General features: G+C 40.6%; 1 protein-coding gene across 2 annotated transcripts in view; it reads left to right on the forward strand.

Annotated features, from left to right (window-relative positions):
* Positions 1-17,136, forward strand: part of LTA4H (leukotriene A4 hydrolase) — a 30,573-nt gene that overhangs the window by 4,534 nt on the left and 8,903 nt on the right. For both annotated transcript variants that reach the window (XM_084617296.1, XM_084617297.1), the window contains exons 3-9: positions 4,294-4,414; positions 6,203-6,271; positions 9,007-9,111; positions 13,836-13,888; positions 14,749-14,821; positions 15,143-15,283; positions 15,509-15,532. In XM_084617296.1, the coding sequence (XP_084473422.1) occupies positions 4,294-4,414; positions 6,203-6,271; positions 9,007-9,111; positions 13,836-13,888; positions 14,749-14,821; positions 15,143-15,283; positions 15,509-15,532 (586 nt within the window). The remainder of the gene's footprint in view (positions 1-4,293; positions 4,415-6,202; positions 6,272-9,006; positions 9,112-13,835; positions 13,889-14,748; positions 14,822-15,142; positions 15,284-15,508; positions 15,533-17,136) is intronic.

The following is a 17,136-nucleotide window of genomic DNA, read 5'->3' on the forward strand; positions in this document are numbered from 1 at the left end:
GGGACTGCCCAAGATTTTCTGCCAACATCACTAATGCCTAAAGTGGTGTATAGAGTTGCAGTCTTTGTATTCTTTGCTCTTTATAGGGGCCTCTTCTTGCATTCCTGGCAAACCTCAAGTTGCCATTGTAGTCAGTTGGGAATATGAGAATACAAAGAATGCAAGTTCAGCTCATCAATTACAGCTGTGCAAATGCAAAACCCTAAGAATCTGAACTCCTCAGGTTTTGGCAGCTCAGTTGAGAATGAATTAGTTTTCAGAAAGCTTCTTTAAAATGTTAAGTGAAAAAGCCACTGCCAAACAACTGTTGCAATGTCTTTAACAACTGAGACCCTACCATATTTGCTGTGTGATGTACCCAAGCTGAAAGCTGTATTTTGTATATTGGACTTGCCTGGTTTGAATTAGACTGGTTACTGAAATTGTCTGTTTTACGTCATCAAAACTGGCCACTATTTCTGGAAACACAAGTTTGGGTCATGGTAATCACTAGGGGCTGTTGATTTAATTGCAGTTAACTCTCACGATTAACTCAAAAAAATTGTGATTAATCACACTGTTAAGCAATAGAATACCAGTTTAAATGTATTAAGTAATTTTGGATGTTTTTCTTTTTCAAATATATTGATTTCAATTACAACACAGAATACAAAGTGTACAGTGCTCACTTTATATTTTTATTACAAATATTTGCACTGTTAAAATGATAACAAAAGAGTATATTTCAATTCACATCATGCAAATACTGTAGTGCAATCTCTTTATCATGAAAATGCAACTTACAAATGTAGGGTTTTTTGTTACATAACTGCACTCAAACAAAACAATATAAAACTTTATAGAGCCTACAAGTCCACCCAGTTCTACTTCTTGTTCAGCCAATCGGTAAGAGAAACAAGGTTGTTTTTCTTTTCTTTTTCTTTTTTTTTTTTTTTTTACAGGAGATAATGCTACCTACTTCTTATTTACAGTGTCACCTGAAAGTGAGAACAGGCATTTGCATGGCACTGTTTTAGGTGGTGTCCCAAGATATTTACGTGCCAGTTGCGCTAAAGATTCATATGCCTCTTCATGCTTTGGCCATTGTTCCAGAGAACATGCATCCATGCTGATGACACTCGTTAAGAAAATAATGTGTTAGTTAAATTAGCGACTGAACTCCTTGGGGGAGAATTGTATGTCTCCTACTCCGTTTTACCCACATTCTGCCATATATTTCATGTTATAGCAGTCTCAAATGATGACCCAGCACACGTTGTTCATTTTAAAAAGAATTTCACTGCAAATTTAACAAAATGCAAAGACCATACCAATGTGAAATTTCTAAAGATAGCTACAGCACTCGACCCAAAATTTTAGAATCTGAAATGTCTTCCAAAATCTGAGAGGGCTCAGGTATGGAGCATGCTTTCAGAAGTCTTAAAAGAGCAACACTCTGATGAGGAAACTACAGAACCCAAACCACCAAAAAAGGAAATTAGCCTTCTGCTGGTGACATCTGACTCAGATGATGAAAATGAACATGCGTCTGTCCGCGCTGCTTTGGATCATTATCAAGCAGAACCCATCATCAACATGGATGCATGTCCTCTGGAATAGTGGTTGAAGCATGAAGGGACATACGAATCTTCAGCGCATCTGGCATGTAAATATCTTGTGATGCTGGCTACAACAGTGCCATGCAAAGGCCTGTTCTCCCTTTCAAGTGACATTGTAAACAAGAAGCAGGCAGCATTATCTTCCGCAAACGTAAACAAACTTGTTTGTCTGAGCGATTGGCTGGACATGGACTTGTAGGCTCTAAAGTTTTTTACATTGTTTTATTTTTGAAGGTAGGTTTTTATTGTACATAATTCTATATTTGTAAGTTGAGCTTTCATGATTGCACCACAGTACTTTTAGTAGGTCAATTAAATACTATTTTTGTCTTTTACAGTGCAAATATTTGTAATTAAAAATAAAGTGAACACTGTACACTTTGTATTCTGTGTTGTAATTGAAATCAATATATTTGAAAATGTAGAAAACATCCAAAAATACTTAAATAAATGGTATTCTATTATTGTTTAATAGTGCGATCCATCATGCAATTAATTTTTTTGACAGCCTTAGTAATCACCTCTCACTCCCTGAGCCAGTGGGTACTGGGCAGATTGTGGAAGTAATGGTCTCATCTTTATTTTTGTGGGTAAAATGGGAGAGAAAGGAGTTGCACAGCAGTGACTCCTTTGGCTAAACATAAACATTATTGATAAGCTTCGAAGAAAGTCTCCTCTGGCTCATACTTCTTGGAAAGCTGGTAGCTGTGGCTTTGGGCTAGACTCTAAGAGAAACAAGCAGCTGTCCCAGCCCAGCTGTGCACTTTACAGCACCTATAGAGAGAAATTGGTTTTAGATACAACCTGGTTTGGGTGTGGGTGATGGGGGTATAACAAAACAGTGATATGGAAGAATGAGCTATAGCTATAAGCAGAAGCACTTAGTCGCATGGTGGATTTGATTTAAATCAAATTGATGAGGAAGACTGGGTTTTAATCATGGATTTCTAGATAAAAGTGCATTCTGGAATATGCTGCTCAAACAATTTCACTGTTGTTTCTGCTGCCTGTCCCTCCCTTATCACATTTATCTCCAGACTTCTTCTCCTTGTCCAGATCTATTCCGCCCCCACCAATCTTCTGTTCATTGAACTTTTTGAAAGTTTGTGCTTTTAGAGAGAAGTAAGGGATTGACTGACTGTGTACACAAATTTGCAGAGGGACAATAGGGTTGAGGTCTGTTGTTTCTCACCTTGATATATTCTTTATTGATTTTAAAACATTTTTGCTGTTAACCAGCATGTTATCTCTGGTGACACAAAGCCACAGTTTGAGAACTGCAAAACTTAGCCTCTCTGATGGTATCTTCTAGACTGAGCACTGAGTCCTGTTGGGTAGATAGAAAGATTAATTTAAATAATCTATACAGGAGCCCCATAAGATTGGGTCCCTAATCCATGGACTATTGGAACTCATTTACAAAACTTTTCTTAAACATGACATAACTATATTTTCTCATATTATAGAATTGGAATTTATAATCTCTATTCCATGATGAGATATCTTTGAGCTATAATGTATCTTAATTAAAATTTATCTTTACATAGGCTTTTTCCTCAAAAAGCATTTTATCAAAAAAATCCAATTTAAATAAAATCTGTTTTTTGTTTTTGTTTTTTTTTTTTTAAATTATTGATTTTTATCCACCCTGCTTAGTCATAACCATGTCTACAATATAATGATTCAAATGAATTTTTGGGTTACTAAATAGTAGTAGTCTATTTGTTCTGATAATACTGCAAACTATTTGGCTGATCTATCTAAAATGTTTGACTAGTTGCTTCAACTTCTCTGAGTTTAACTACCATTCATTTTAATTTATTATTAGGGTTGATTTCAAAGAGATTCACATTTGTGAATCTAGGAACTTTCATAAAATGGGGTAATGATCAAGTACTTCAGTATAACCACTAACAGCAGTGATTTTTATTTATTTATTTTTAAAAGCTAGCATGCAGAAATTGTTCTTTGTATCTTAGATCTCTTGTTAGTATATCAGCATTTGCGTTATCCACTGCTCTTTGCCTTCATTGATTATGAACTGTTGAATCATGAGTTCTGAATAAAATTGGGGCATGTCGTATTTTTTCTTTAATGGCATTAATCAAATGGGATTGTTCATATGCCAGTCTTTCTTCTTCCACCATTCTTTTGCTTATATTTAGTACTTAGGATATTCAGTCTAAATCCAGTCGGGAATGCGGTATTTTTCATTCCGAAGTGCACAAAGCCCACTTTTTTTAAGATAGATGCTACTTGAATGTGTGATGATACATAACAGACTTTATTAACTTCTGCCTGGCTCACTACTGTGTTTCCATACTGAAGTGGTAAGTAGCTTTTGATGGTAGGCCATTAAACAGTTGTGGAAACCTTTGTGAGGCTTCTCGAAGGAAAATCCAATTTCTAGCTCCTTTTCGGTTGGGGAGAGGAGAAATTTCTCATTAGAGGATGAAAGAGAACCCCTCCTGGGAGGGTATTAACATTCGAAACCTAATGGGTAGTTGTTGGTACATTTGTATCCTAGCCACAAGCAAAAAGTGGCTTCCGTACACAACTTCATAGCTTCACTTCAGCTGAGACAGTGTTACGAAACTCTCTGTTGTACAATATCTTCTGGAAGACTTTGCCTTACAGTTCACCTCTCTGACACACAGGGCATGTCAGAAAATGCTTACCTGTTTAATTTGTGCAGGGGACAAGATGTGATTGTGGAAAGTTCTTTTGAAACCTCTCCAAAATCTTCAGCTCTCCAGTGGCTTACTCCAGAACAGACTTCGGGGAAGAGACATCCATTTCTCTTCAGCCAATGTCAGGTTAGGAGGATTTTCTGAAATTAGATGTTGTCTAGATACCTTAATAATCCTTCATAGTTTAAAAAAGGGCAACAGAGGGGAAGACACAAATTGTAGGTTTATTTAGTATAGGCTCTAAGTACTTTGTTCCTAGATGTTCGTTATCTAAAGAGTAGTAAGTGAAAGTACAGCAGTCCACAATTTTTAGTTATTGCCAAAGGCCAAGGATAAAACAGTATGCAAATGGTGGCATTTATTAGTGCTGAGGCTATAAAACTTAATAATTGCAAACTTACTGTCATATCTCCAAACTATTTTCATTATTCAGTTCTCACAATCAGTACATGATGGCGGTTAACTTTTTTTCCTATAGCATTGTCTTCTAGGAAGTTTTTAGCTGTGAAAACTAGCATAGACCATCAAAAAGTAGGAAGTATGGATTCCTATTACAGTTAAACAAGCTACCCCTGAAGAGCATAAACAGTGGAAGAAGTGTGCTTTAAAATTTGGGGTGGGGGGTCAAACCTCCTTATACAGAGAGCTATAGTCCAGAGGAACAGATTAAACTGAAAGCTAGAATGGTAGAACCACACATTTACAGCAGGATAATGATCTCAAGATACACATCTGAGAACCATCCTGCAGAACTCGTGGCAGAATTTGGCCCTTGGATAATAAAACTAAAATAGCACAAAACCGTTCACCCCGGAACAGTTTACAACACTTGTATTATTTTGGCTTTGAACCTTTGCAATTAAAATAGCTAGTCAATTAAAAGCTTTACACTTTTATCACCTGATGGGCAGCCTCTAGTAAGGGATGTGGAAATAGCGTGAGAATTCAATCTGTAGGTATATTGGTAGGCGGGGATTTCATATACAGACTGCAGAATATGGCCTATTATGAAACCACCAAATGGGGATTTACCTTACTATACGTCTTTAACAACTAAGTACTTTTTTACTGTACATATGTCTTTAACAACTAAGTCTTCAAGATCCATGTTTCAATTTTTTAAACATCTCAGACTAGCTCTAAAGTGGCACTGGTTCTTGCTCACATGCTCAGGGTCTAACTGGTTGTTATATGTGGGATTGGGAAGGAGTTTTCCCCTGGATCAGATTGGCAGTGATTTGGGGCTTTTTCACGTTCCTCTGCAGCATGTTGGTATGGTCACTTATCAGGATTATCTGGAAGATCTCATTTAATCATTTCTCTTGCTATTTTGGGGGTATTGGGCACTGGTGCACCTCGATTACTTGTATGCTCTGCCTGTTGCATGAAATAGTCTAGTCTCCTGTGGGCTGTAATACTTTGGTCTAATTTTGGTGATTGGCTTCACTGTGTGGGTCCTGGGTCATGGTAGTGCTGCAGGTCAGATTAGATGATCTGGTGGTTCCCTCTGGCCTTAAATTATAAAACTGAGAAATTGTGCTTCCCTTCTTTGTCATTGAGAGTTTTTTCTGTAATGCTGAAGATGCATTAATAGCATATGTATAGTTCAAAACATACTCCTTTCCCAGTATATCCTTCCATATTACTTGATGCTTCTGCAGTTGCAGTGAAAGTTGCCCTATACCTAGAAACATTTGCTAGACAGGCTTCCTTTTCTGTATGGGAAAGGAGCAGAACTGGCCCTTGAGGAAGGAACTTTTAACAGCAGTCTGATATACAATGTTACAATTTTGCTGGTGATATTACATTGCCCTTCTGTTTGGCTCCTATTCTTCTGTCACTGTACACCATATGTTTTTGTAATGTATTGCAAAAGCTGCATATAAGAAATATCTGTAATTTGTCTTTTTCCAGGCTATCCACTGCAGAGCCATCCTTCCTTGCCAGGACACACCTTCTGTGAAACTAACCTACTATGCAGAGGTAGATGAACACAAATCATGCATATCTGAATGAAGAGCACAACTAGAATGAGAGAGCCTCTTCTAGCTGGCAGGTTTTTCTGTGAACAAGACTGCTTGCAGGAAATTTATTAGAGCATTCAGATTTCACTGCCAGATAGCAACTTGCTTATGTAAATTTTCACTCTACCCTGCAATTAAAATAGTTAGTCAATTAAAAGCTTTACACTTTTATCACCTGATGGGCAGCCTCTAGTAAGGGATGTGGAAATAGTGTGAGAATTCAGTCTGTAGGTATATTGGCAGGCAGAGATTGCTTTGGGGGATTTCATATACAGACTGCGGAATATGGCCTATTATGAAACCACCGAATGGGGATTTACCTTACTATAACTCAGAACTGCCTGTCTACCTGGTGGCATTTCTCTAACTTGTAAGGGGAAGGGATGTCCCTCCTGGGGCACAAGCAGTGCTGTGCTGAATCCCCCTCATATGAAAAGTAGACCATGTTGTTCAGATCAGTGGAGGCCCTTGTTGGTGTGCAGAGTAATCTGTTGAGGCTGCAGTGGGAGCACAGGTTTTCAAAGACCACAAATCAGCAGTCATTTTACTTGAAGTTGGATTGGGAGTTGGGGAAGGTGAGGATGCTGCAGCCACAGAGATTTCATTTTATGTGAGATGTTGAAAAGGGGCTCTTTGCTCTCAAACCATCTGGGGAACTCTGAATATGGAGATCAAGCTACATATTTTGTTCATACACAGAAACCTTTCATAAGCCTGCCTACTCCCTAGGACAGTGGTTTTCAAACTTTTTTTTTCTGGTAACCCAGTTGAAGAATATTGTTGATGCCCGCGACCTGACGGAGCTGGGGATGAGGAGTTTGGAGTGTGGGAGGGGCTCAGGGCTGGGGCAGAGGATTGAGGAGCAGGGGTGAAGGTTGTGGGGTGGGGCTGGGAATGAGGGGTTCAGGGTGTGGGGAGGGGGTTCTGGGCTGGAGCAGGGAGTTGGGGTGTGGGAGGGGGTCAGAGTTCTGGGCTGGGGGTGCAGGCTCTGGGGTGGGGCTGGGGATGAGTTTGGGGGTGCAGAAAGGGGCTTTGGGGTGGGGTGCAGAAAGGGGATTGGGGTACAGGCTTATCTCCGGTGGCTCCTGGTCAACAGTGCAGCTGGGGTACAGAGGCAGGCTTCCTGTCTGTCCTCGGACCACACTTCACCCCAGAAGCTGCTAGCAGCAGGTCTAGCTCCTAGGCAGAGGCGTGCAAGCGGCTCTGCACATCTCTCGCCCGCAGGCACCGCTCCTAGCCAATGGGGGTGCGGAGCCGGTGCTCGGGGCAGGGGCAGCATGTGGAGCCCCGTGGGGGGGACCCTCACCTAGGAGCTGGACCTGAGGGAGACATTGGGGGAGATTCTGAAAGGTTACTGAATAAACGTGGCCATGCAGGCTTCCTAATCTTTTTCTAAGCAATAATTTTGCCTGCAGAAAGAGCACTTATCTGGCATTTGTACACAAAGCATTCCATCTTGAATCTTAGTTGACTTTATAGATAAACTTCCCTTTGGTTTTCCATAAAAGCCTCTTGATTTAGGTAGACAGCTGAACAATGTGGGAACAGTTCTGTGGCCTGGTCGAGCACATTGGGCCTTTCACCAGTTTATGGAAGCCACATCTGCGGAATCCACTGATCTTTTATGATGACTGTGGCCCTAAATATTGGATGGGTGATGGCAATAGAGATTCAGTCCCAAAAAATATTGAATGCTTATAAAGTGTCAAACTTTCTCTAAAAGGAATGAAGAGGTAGTAGGGACTTTTTAAAATAAACACAATTATGAAGTCTTCACAGCCTTACAAATCCTGTGCAATAAGGAAGGTTTGACCTGTGGTACAGACTGATTGCTGAGTAATTCTAAACTAAAAGTGTGGAAATGTTTCAAAATATGGGAATGTTTAAAGCTATAGAGTCAACTTAAAGTCACATTGTGAAAAATCTATTTACAAATAATGCCTAAGATTACCATAGCTGAAAAGTTGAAATAAAAATAATTTCCTCTGTTGATTTCAGCTTGTTTACTTGTGCATTTGACAGCACTCTGTGTACAGTTTTTCAATCTTACCCTGTATATTCAGTCATTTCCCTCTATTCATGTATATTTTTATTTTCACACAGCAACAGGCGGGAGATTATTCAAATCAGGAAAATCTGATTGTAATACCACAAAACTTGGCATGGAGGAGATATTTGAAACTACTCTTAACTCATCTTATGGAAGGGTTAAATTTTCAGTTAACTGTCCCTTAAATTCATTAATCCTTTTTTTTTTTTTTTTTAAGTCAACATATGAACAAAATGGTCTTGGTAGTGGTGGGTTTTTTTCCCCCCCTTTTTCTCCTTTTTGAGATAGTAAAAGCTGGGAATCCATTGAGACAGTGAGTTGGGAATCTAAAAAGGAGAAAGAAACATGCATCATCTAAAGCAACACTTCTGGCTGATAAAGCATTGCTGGTTTCAGAGGGAGGCCAAACTGTCTATTTCTACTTGACGTGAGATTCTAGTTGTGGCAGAGATCAAAGGGGGAGAGAAGCTAAATGTAAAATATTAGCTCCCACTACACTTAGGTTATGCTACTTGCTATAGCAGTTTTGAGCATGTGGTATAATGTTTGAGGGTGGCTAATGCTGTCCAAAGATGACTGATATCATCTCAATTGTGCTGACTTAAACTCCCTCATAATTCAGTATTTCCTCTGTCATTATTTAGGTGTCTGTTCCTAAAGAACTTGTGGCTCTCATGAGTGCCAATCGTGATGGAGAGATGCCAGACCCAGAAGACTGCAATAGGAAGATATATCGTTTCAGTCAAAAGGTAAGACCCATAGTCTTTGTAAATCAAAACTAGGAAACTCTATGAAGCCAGGCACAGTTTTGTATTAATTTAAAGTATTGTGTGCATGAAACCTACGCAAGTACAGATTTGTGTGTGCGCTGTAATTTGTCCTCTTTAGGCTCATGGAAACTTTACTGCACATGTGAACAAGATGAGATTTGTTTTTTTGTTTTTTGTTTTTAAAAAGCAACAGATTCCATAAAACAAATTCTAGTCTGATCATTGGCCCTAAGAAGTAGGCTTGCCAAACTTGTCTAAATATTTTCCCTAGCATTTACTTCCTTGGCCATGAGGGTAAGAGGTTGGTCTTCATTGCACCTTTTTTTCTTTTTTAAGAAAGTTCATGTTCTGTTATCCACTGAGATCTGAAACTTTAAACCATTGGTGACATACCAACCTGCAGTTTAAAGACCTGTTAGAACACAAATAAATGAATTTGAGCATCTGTTCTTGAGTCCTTTGCAGTAAACATGTAAAACACCCACCCCAAAATCATGTGGTGATGTGATCCTTTCAATAGGTAACCATATGATCACAAATTATTTATTTAATGACAATTATAATTTAGTTTGATAACAAATGAAGGATATAATCACAACATGGGAGGTTTTTCACAAGAAGAGGAACAAGAATTACAGCAGTTCATTTTGATCCCAAATACGGAAATTAACTTTGTTTCTGTGGTTGTCTTCTATATTCTTAAATCCCCTTCCTGCCTATGTGGTGGTTTATGAAGCCCGTGTGTAGACTAATCTCTCTAGTGTTGCTCAATGTACAAGATACCATACACTGAACAAAACCCCTCTCTGAGGCTCCCTGGTGTATCTGGTATAACTTCAAACTGCTATGTTCCCATGAAACAGTGACACTTAAAAATGAATTGTTACAACAGTAAAGTATCCTAGCATGTCACTAACATGAATTAATGCGAATGTGCAATCAGACTTTGCAAGAAATTATAGTAAATTTGGTATTTGTCAATATTGAATAGTGCATATTCCGTTTCAGAGACAGTATTCTTAGGTATGAATGTGGAAGAGGCAGGGGATTTAGGCTTGAAAAACTGAGGGAAGGTGTTTGCATCTTTTTGGAGTGGCTAGTTTGGGAAGGAGGAGCATCCTGGAGAAGACCTACAGGAAGAAAGGGGAGGCTGGAAGAGTTTTCATATTGGAATCTGGAAGGAGAATGTTGACCCTTCCTATGAGGATAAGAGCCCCATGGTATGGTGGGGGATTTGTGCTGGTGTCTTTTGCAACCCTTTTTTTTTTTTTTTTTGAGATACTCTTGTTTCAGCAACTGTCCCATCTTCGCAGCTACTGCAGTGTAGTTTTCAAAATGACCACACTGCCATACCCTGAACTGTGGAAGCCTGAGGTTTTTATATACTCCTAGGGAAATTGTGCCTTAATAGTTCTGCACATAATATTTTAAAATTCTGTATATTTTGTCAAATTGACACAATATAATCATTCCAGTTTCAATTTATTTTGGTAATTTATTTCAAAATACTTGTCAGTAAATTTGTCTGTAACAACACAGACGACAAAACAGATTCAGAAACTGCTGACCCCCTAACCTCTCCCATTCAGTTAGGCACATCTCACATTCAGTTAGGCCCCTGTCCCAGTGTGTCCCTACACCCTCCGTCCTCCCTGCACCCTCCCTCAACCACCCCTTACCCCATCCCCATGTGTCCTTGCACCCCCTCCCCCCCCATGTGGCACTGGCTCAGTGCTGTCACCCCACTAGCTCCTGTGCCCCTACCCAAGTCTGTCCTCTCCAGATCCTGTGTCTGTCTCGCTCCCAGACAGGGTGCTGTGAGAAAGCAGCCTCTCCCTCTCTGCACCCGGCTGCTCCGGCCCTGCACCCTCTCCTGGAACCACAGCAGCCCCTGGTGGGTGAAAGTGTAATTGCAGTGATTTGCTGGCAGAATTTATTTTCTGAGGAGGAGGAAAAAGTCTGCAGGTGACATGTATGCACAGTGGTGCAGAATTTCCCCAGGAGTACTGTGCAAGAGAGTGGTCGTGAGGGTTAGGATTCCTTAGTTGCCTGTGGTACTGACCAAAGGAGGGAAGTCAAGGCAGAAAGAAATGGTGTTTTGTTAAACTGGGATTGAGATGCTTAATTGCAATACTATTGCTTTCAACACCCCGATGCCAGGTATGATATAAGCACGCTCCCCGAAGATAATATAGGACACACTGATCTCTCCTAAAGATAAGGTCAGGATGCCAGGGTGATGGATAGAAATGTTTTGATCAAACCAGCATGTACAAGATAAAGGGTGGTAACTAACCAGGTCAGAGGGGCAATTAGTAACTTGTTTGTGTATAAACTTTTTTTCCAGTTTATAAAAGAGGGGTTGTAGAGGAGTTGTCTTTGTCCAGCCAAAGGGGGAATGGAAAGTCCCACCATTCATTGAGCTGAGTCCAGTGCAACAGGCATACATGTGGTAGTGTAACTGTAGACTTTGATCTGGGAATCTAGGACCGTGGTTTGACAATAAACCTGGCTGAGAGCCTTTGCTATGGAACCAAGTCTGTGGTCTTTTTGGGCAGTTCGATCGAGCTCTGCTGGGCCAGCTATCTGCGCACAACTGGCGCAGCACACAGAAAAAACACGCACACACGCAGCCAATAACTGGCAACACGCTCTTGATCTACTTCTTTGGGCTGGGGTTGAAGATTAAGAAGTCTACAAGTAGGTCTGTCACAAACCAATCATTCTCTTTTGAGTTTGGGGCACAATTGTCTCTTGTCCTAACAGGATCCCTCGATGGCCCACAAAAGCAAATGGAACCAGGGTATTTATAGAAAGCCAGGAGGGAAGATGTGACACTTTTGTAACGCACATCAAAGGTTCCCAGGGTGGCTTTTGTATACTGCGAAGCAAGGAGATTCTTTTCCCATAGAATCAGGCAGGCACAGACAATACTGAAGGGGTTTATTCACGGTAGTGGGAAGACTGATAAACAGCTTCAAAAGTGTGGGATTGCAGTGACCAGTTATACCTTTTTCATAGATACTAGATACTAAGGTCAGAAGGGACCATTATGATCATCTAGTCTGACCTCCTGCACAACGCAGGCCACAGAATTTCACCCACCCACTCCTGCGAAAAACCTCTCACCTATATCTGAGCTATTGAAGTCCTCAAATCATAATTTAAAGACTTCAAGGAGCAGAGAATCCTCCAGCAAGTGACCCATGCCCCATGCTACAGAGGAAGGCAAAAAACCTCCAGGGCCTCTTCCAATCTGCCCTGGAGGAAAATTCCTTCCCGACCCCAAATATGGCGATCAGCTAAACCCTGAGCATATGGGCAAGATTCACCAGCCAGATACTACAGAAAATTCTTTCCTGGGAAACTCAGATCCCACCCCATCTAATATCCCATCACAGGCCATTGGGCCTATTTACCATGAATATTTAATTACCAAAACCATGTTAACCCATCATACCATCTCCTCCATAAACTTATTGAGTTTAATCTTAAAGCCAGATCTTATCACTTCTTGTTCTTCCAGAGACAAACATTGTTTCAGAGACAGAGAAAGCACTTAACAGGATACTGACAGAAACAGAACCTACACATCAAAACTATTTTGATTACATAGTTTATCTATAACTGCCAGTTGGTTCCTTAACAATAGAATCATAGAATATCAGGGTTGGAAGGGACCTCAGGAGGTCATCTAGTCCAACCCCCTGCTTAAAGCAGGACCAGTCCCCAACTAAATCATCCCAGCCAGGGCTTTGTCAAGCCTGACCTTGAAAACCATTAAGGAAGGAGAATCCACCACCTCCCTAGGTAACCCATTCCGGTGCTTCACCACCCTCCTGGTGAACAAGTTTTTCCTAATATCCAACCTAAACCTCCCCCACTGCAACTTGAGACCATTACTCCTTGTTCTGTCATCAGCTACCACTGAGAACAGTCTAGATCCATCCTCTTTGGAACCCCCCTTCAGATAGTTGAAAGCAGCTATCAAATCCCCCCTCATTCTTCTTTTCTGCAGACTAAACAATCCCAGTTTCGTCAGCCTCTCCTCATAAGTCCTGTGCTCCAGCCTCCTAATCATTTTTGTTGCCCTCCGCTGGACGTTTTCCAATTTTTCCACATTCTTCTTGTGGTGTGGGGCCCAAAACTGGACACAGTACTTTAGGTGAGGCCTCACCAATGTCGAATAGAGGGGGACGATCACGTCCCTCGATCTGCTCACTATGCCCCTACTTATACATCCCAAAATGCCATTGGCCTTCTTGGCAACAAGGGCACACTGCTGACTCATATCCAGCTTCTCATCCACTGTAACCCCTAGGTCCTTTTCTGCAGAACTGCTGCTACCTTGTTCGTGAAGACAGAGGCAAAAAAAGCATTGAGTAAATTAGCTTTTTCCACATTCTCTGTCACTAGGTTGCCTCCCCTCATTCAGTAAGGGGCCCACATTTTCCTTGGCTTTCTTCTTGTTGCTGACATACCTGAAGAAACCCTTCTTGTTACTATCACTGGCTGATAAATCTGTTACCCCACATCAGGCAGAAGAAAAACAAGGTCCATGGGCTAATGCAAGGCAGAAGGTTTTGAAGAATAAGAATTTACAACTATGCTTATATAACTTTTTTCTTTGATTAACTTGGTGGGTGATAGTTCTGATATTACAACTAGGATTTTAAATAGATAATTTTAATATCTTCCATTAGGTTCCAATACCCTGCTACTTGATTGCATTCGTGGTTGGGGCTTTGGAAAGCAGGTAAGTGTGTATGGTACACATTGGCTAAATTTTATCAATTACAGAAAGTTTGAGAGAGTCTTGATGTTAGTTGGACTCCTGATCCTAATTTGAAAACTCTTGGTCGGTGGAAGAGTGTTAAGATGCTCCTTCATATAACATTCAAGTATGTACTCCCCCAACCTGGAACACTGCTGAGCGTATTAGCTAGTCCATAAGTCTTCATTTATTATTCTCATCTCAAGGAGTATCTAGCCACAACACAAGAAAGAGAATGCTACTGAGCCTGCTCTCTCACTGTAAGGGTAAGAAATGGAATAGAATCTAGCCACTGAGTCTTTGTTCCTCTCTTCCCAACCTTTTAGTCCCGAGAATAATCTAGAAACTAATCACTCACTAGATGAGCCTTTGTCTCCTCCATAAGTCCTAATATACTAGCGTCAACCCCATCACTCGTTTGCACAAAGGTATGTTAATCAGGCTCAGAACGGTGGTGGAGGTGGTGCTGTATTAACACTGTAAAAGCACGAACTTCAGTTTATCCCCCATCTAGATAGTCAATCCAAAAAACATTATTTCCTGTGGATTTTTTTTTTAAACTGCACTTGCACCTCTCCTCTACCTGTCCTCCTGTGGAGGACTAGAACATTAAGTCTAGAAGCAAAGACGTGTGTCTAAAATTAAATTAGTCATTCCTTCTCTCCTCTCCAATCCCCCTTCAAACATAGCAGTGAAACGAGGGTGGCGGAGGTTTCTCCAGAACCTCTCCTCAGTAATATGGGCTACTGTGAGTATATTTAAACCCATCATGCACTATGCTCTGGCTTCCCATAGAACATCAATTCAAGTTAAGTATCTAACTGAAATCTGTACTTCTACAGACAGATTGGCCCCAGGACGCTGGTGTGGGCTGAGAAGGAGCTGGTTGATAAATCTGCATATGAATTTGCGGAGGTTAGTTACAAAGAGTTTGCTCACTATTCACTCACTTTACATAGTATTAAAAATAAACAGCCAATACTACAATTGCTCTCATTTTAATTTTTTCCCCTCTCCTCCCTTCCACCAAAGAGTGTTCTGTTTTTCTAAAGGAACATCAAATAACTGCTGATCTCGCTACACAAATGACAAGTCACAATCTTGCCATTGGTCTGCATGTGGAACTTAAGATGTCTGAGAGATTTGCGTGTGGATCATTAGGATCATACTGATAACCTGTACTTACTAATTGTAATTACAAATCTCATTAAAAATCAATGTTAACTTTTGTTTCAGACTGAAGCCATGTTGAAAACAGCAGAAGATCTGGCAGGGCCTTATGTGTGGGGACAGTATGACTTGCTAGTCTTGCCTCCCTCTTTTCCTTATGGAGGTATGGAGAACCCCTGCCTTACTTTTGTGACACCTACTTTATTGGTAAGTGTGAAACTTATGCACTTTATTCTTCAGCTTTCCATCAGAACCTATTCTAAAATCTATCCAGGTGTGTGCATAGAGCTCTGGACTTATGTTCCTTAAAGAACGATAAAATGATCCTTAGACTATCAGAGCCATAGAACTTGCATGAAACAGATGTGTATAGTGCATGAATTTTGAGTTTAACTTGAGCCAACAAGGTAATTTGATTTTTGTCTATTCTAGGCAGGTGACAGATCACTGTCAAATGTAAGTATAAACTTTATTCAGGTCTTCAAACCAAATACCGTATAACTTTAAGTTAAATCTTAAATCGTTCATAGCAGTGAAAATGTGAGAAATTTCTAAATCTTAAGTCTTCATTTAGACATCCTACTTATTTTCTGTTAACTAGTTACAAAATGGAAAAATACATAGCAGGTCCGTTTAATACCAAGTTGTATTGCAAAAATTTCAGGTTCAGGGAAATCTTGTCCCTATCATTTTTGCAGAACAATACTATCTTTATAGAAGGAATCTCCTTCTTCCCATTTAACGATATTGACAAATGACCCTTTAAAACAGTGTTTCTCAAATGTAGCCACCAGGGGCTTTTCTTGCGGCCATAGCCTCCTGGACTGTGTGCGTGTGTGCTCAAAATAGTGACCCCTCCCATTTCCTGTTGCTCCTGGATGCACCACCTTGTTCTTGCTTGCTGGGGCCACCAGCAGGGGTTAGGCCTTGCTCCTTTCTGGAGACACCTGGGGCACAATGCTGGAGGAGCAGGCAGCTGGTGAGTTCCCCACCTTCCCAGGGATGGTGGGGCTCAGGCTTTGGCCTTCAGACCTGGAGTGGCGGGGGCAGCAGGCTCTGGCCATGGGGCTTTGTGCTCCGATCGTGAAGCTTCAGGCTCTAGCCCCTCTCCAACCTCCCCAGTGTGTCTCCCAGCCTTCCATCCGGGGCTTAATTTGTCCCCAGGCTTGGCAGAGCTGAGCAAGTCTGCTGTGAAACGTGATACTTGTATGTTCGTTAATATCACGTTTCACAACAGACTTATAAATAAATTATAATGATTTGGATGTGCATATGTGTTTTTCCTAAAACTAATTAAGTATTTTCAGAAAGTGTGAGAGTGGCCACCAGCAAGAGTTGGTGGCTGCACTCTGAGAAAAAATATATGCTGAGAACTCCTGCATAAAATCTACAGCTCAGCCATTTAAAGCCTTTGAAAGTTCACAGCCATAATAACACTACATCTTATGAGAAATCTACATTACTACTATACTGAACTCCCAGCCACTGTTCTCAGTTGGTCTTCCTTCTGGGCCATACTAGCATGTATGTTGCTATTGATATAGTTTAATCAGATATGAGGCAGCAAAGTTGAAAGCTTCTGTCTCTGACCCAATGTAAGAACTGAGGGCTACAGATAACTAATCACAAGAATGTTAAAGGGGAGCAGTTTTTAGTTCTAAATAAATCCCACATATTGGAGTTAGGAATAGCCTAGCCGCTGGCAAAGCCATGTTAAATGTAACAATTGTTTCTGGAGAAAAAGGTGGGATTCTTCAGGCTCTTATGCTAATGGTATTTATTGGTCACCTGTTTCTCTGGTATCGAGCCACTAAAACTGGTTGCAGTAAGTTGTGCATAATTTTTTAATTGGAAATTGTACTTCAGTGCTTGTCCTAGTTATATTTTAATGTTTGTCTGGAGAGAGGAGTCTGGATGTCAATTCATCTAATTATTAAATCTTTCCAGTAGAGGAATATAGTCCCTTAAATGAACGTAAGTATTGTAATGCCTTCCAACAGGAGTTCTAAAATTTTCAATGTGGACCACATTTTTAGTATCTCGTATGATTCAGCACCCTA

Source organism: Lepidochelys olivacea (assembly GCF_965140295.1).
Source record: "Lepidochelys olivacea isolate rLepOli2 genome assembly, chromosome: 1".
NCBI classification, from domain to species: domain Eukaryota; kingdom Metazoa; phylum Chordata; order Testudines; family Cheloniidae; genus Lepidochelys; species Lepidochelys olivacea.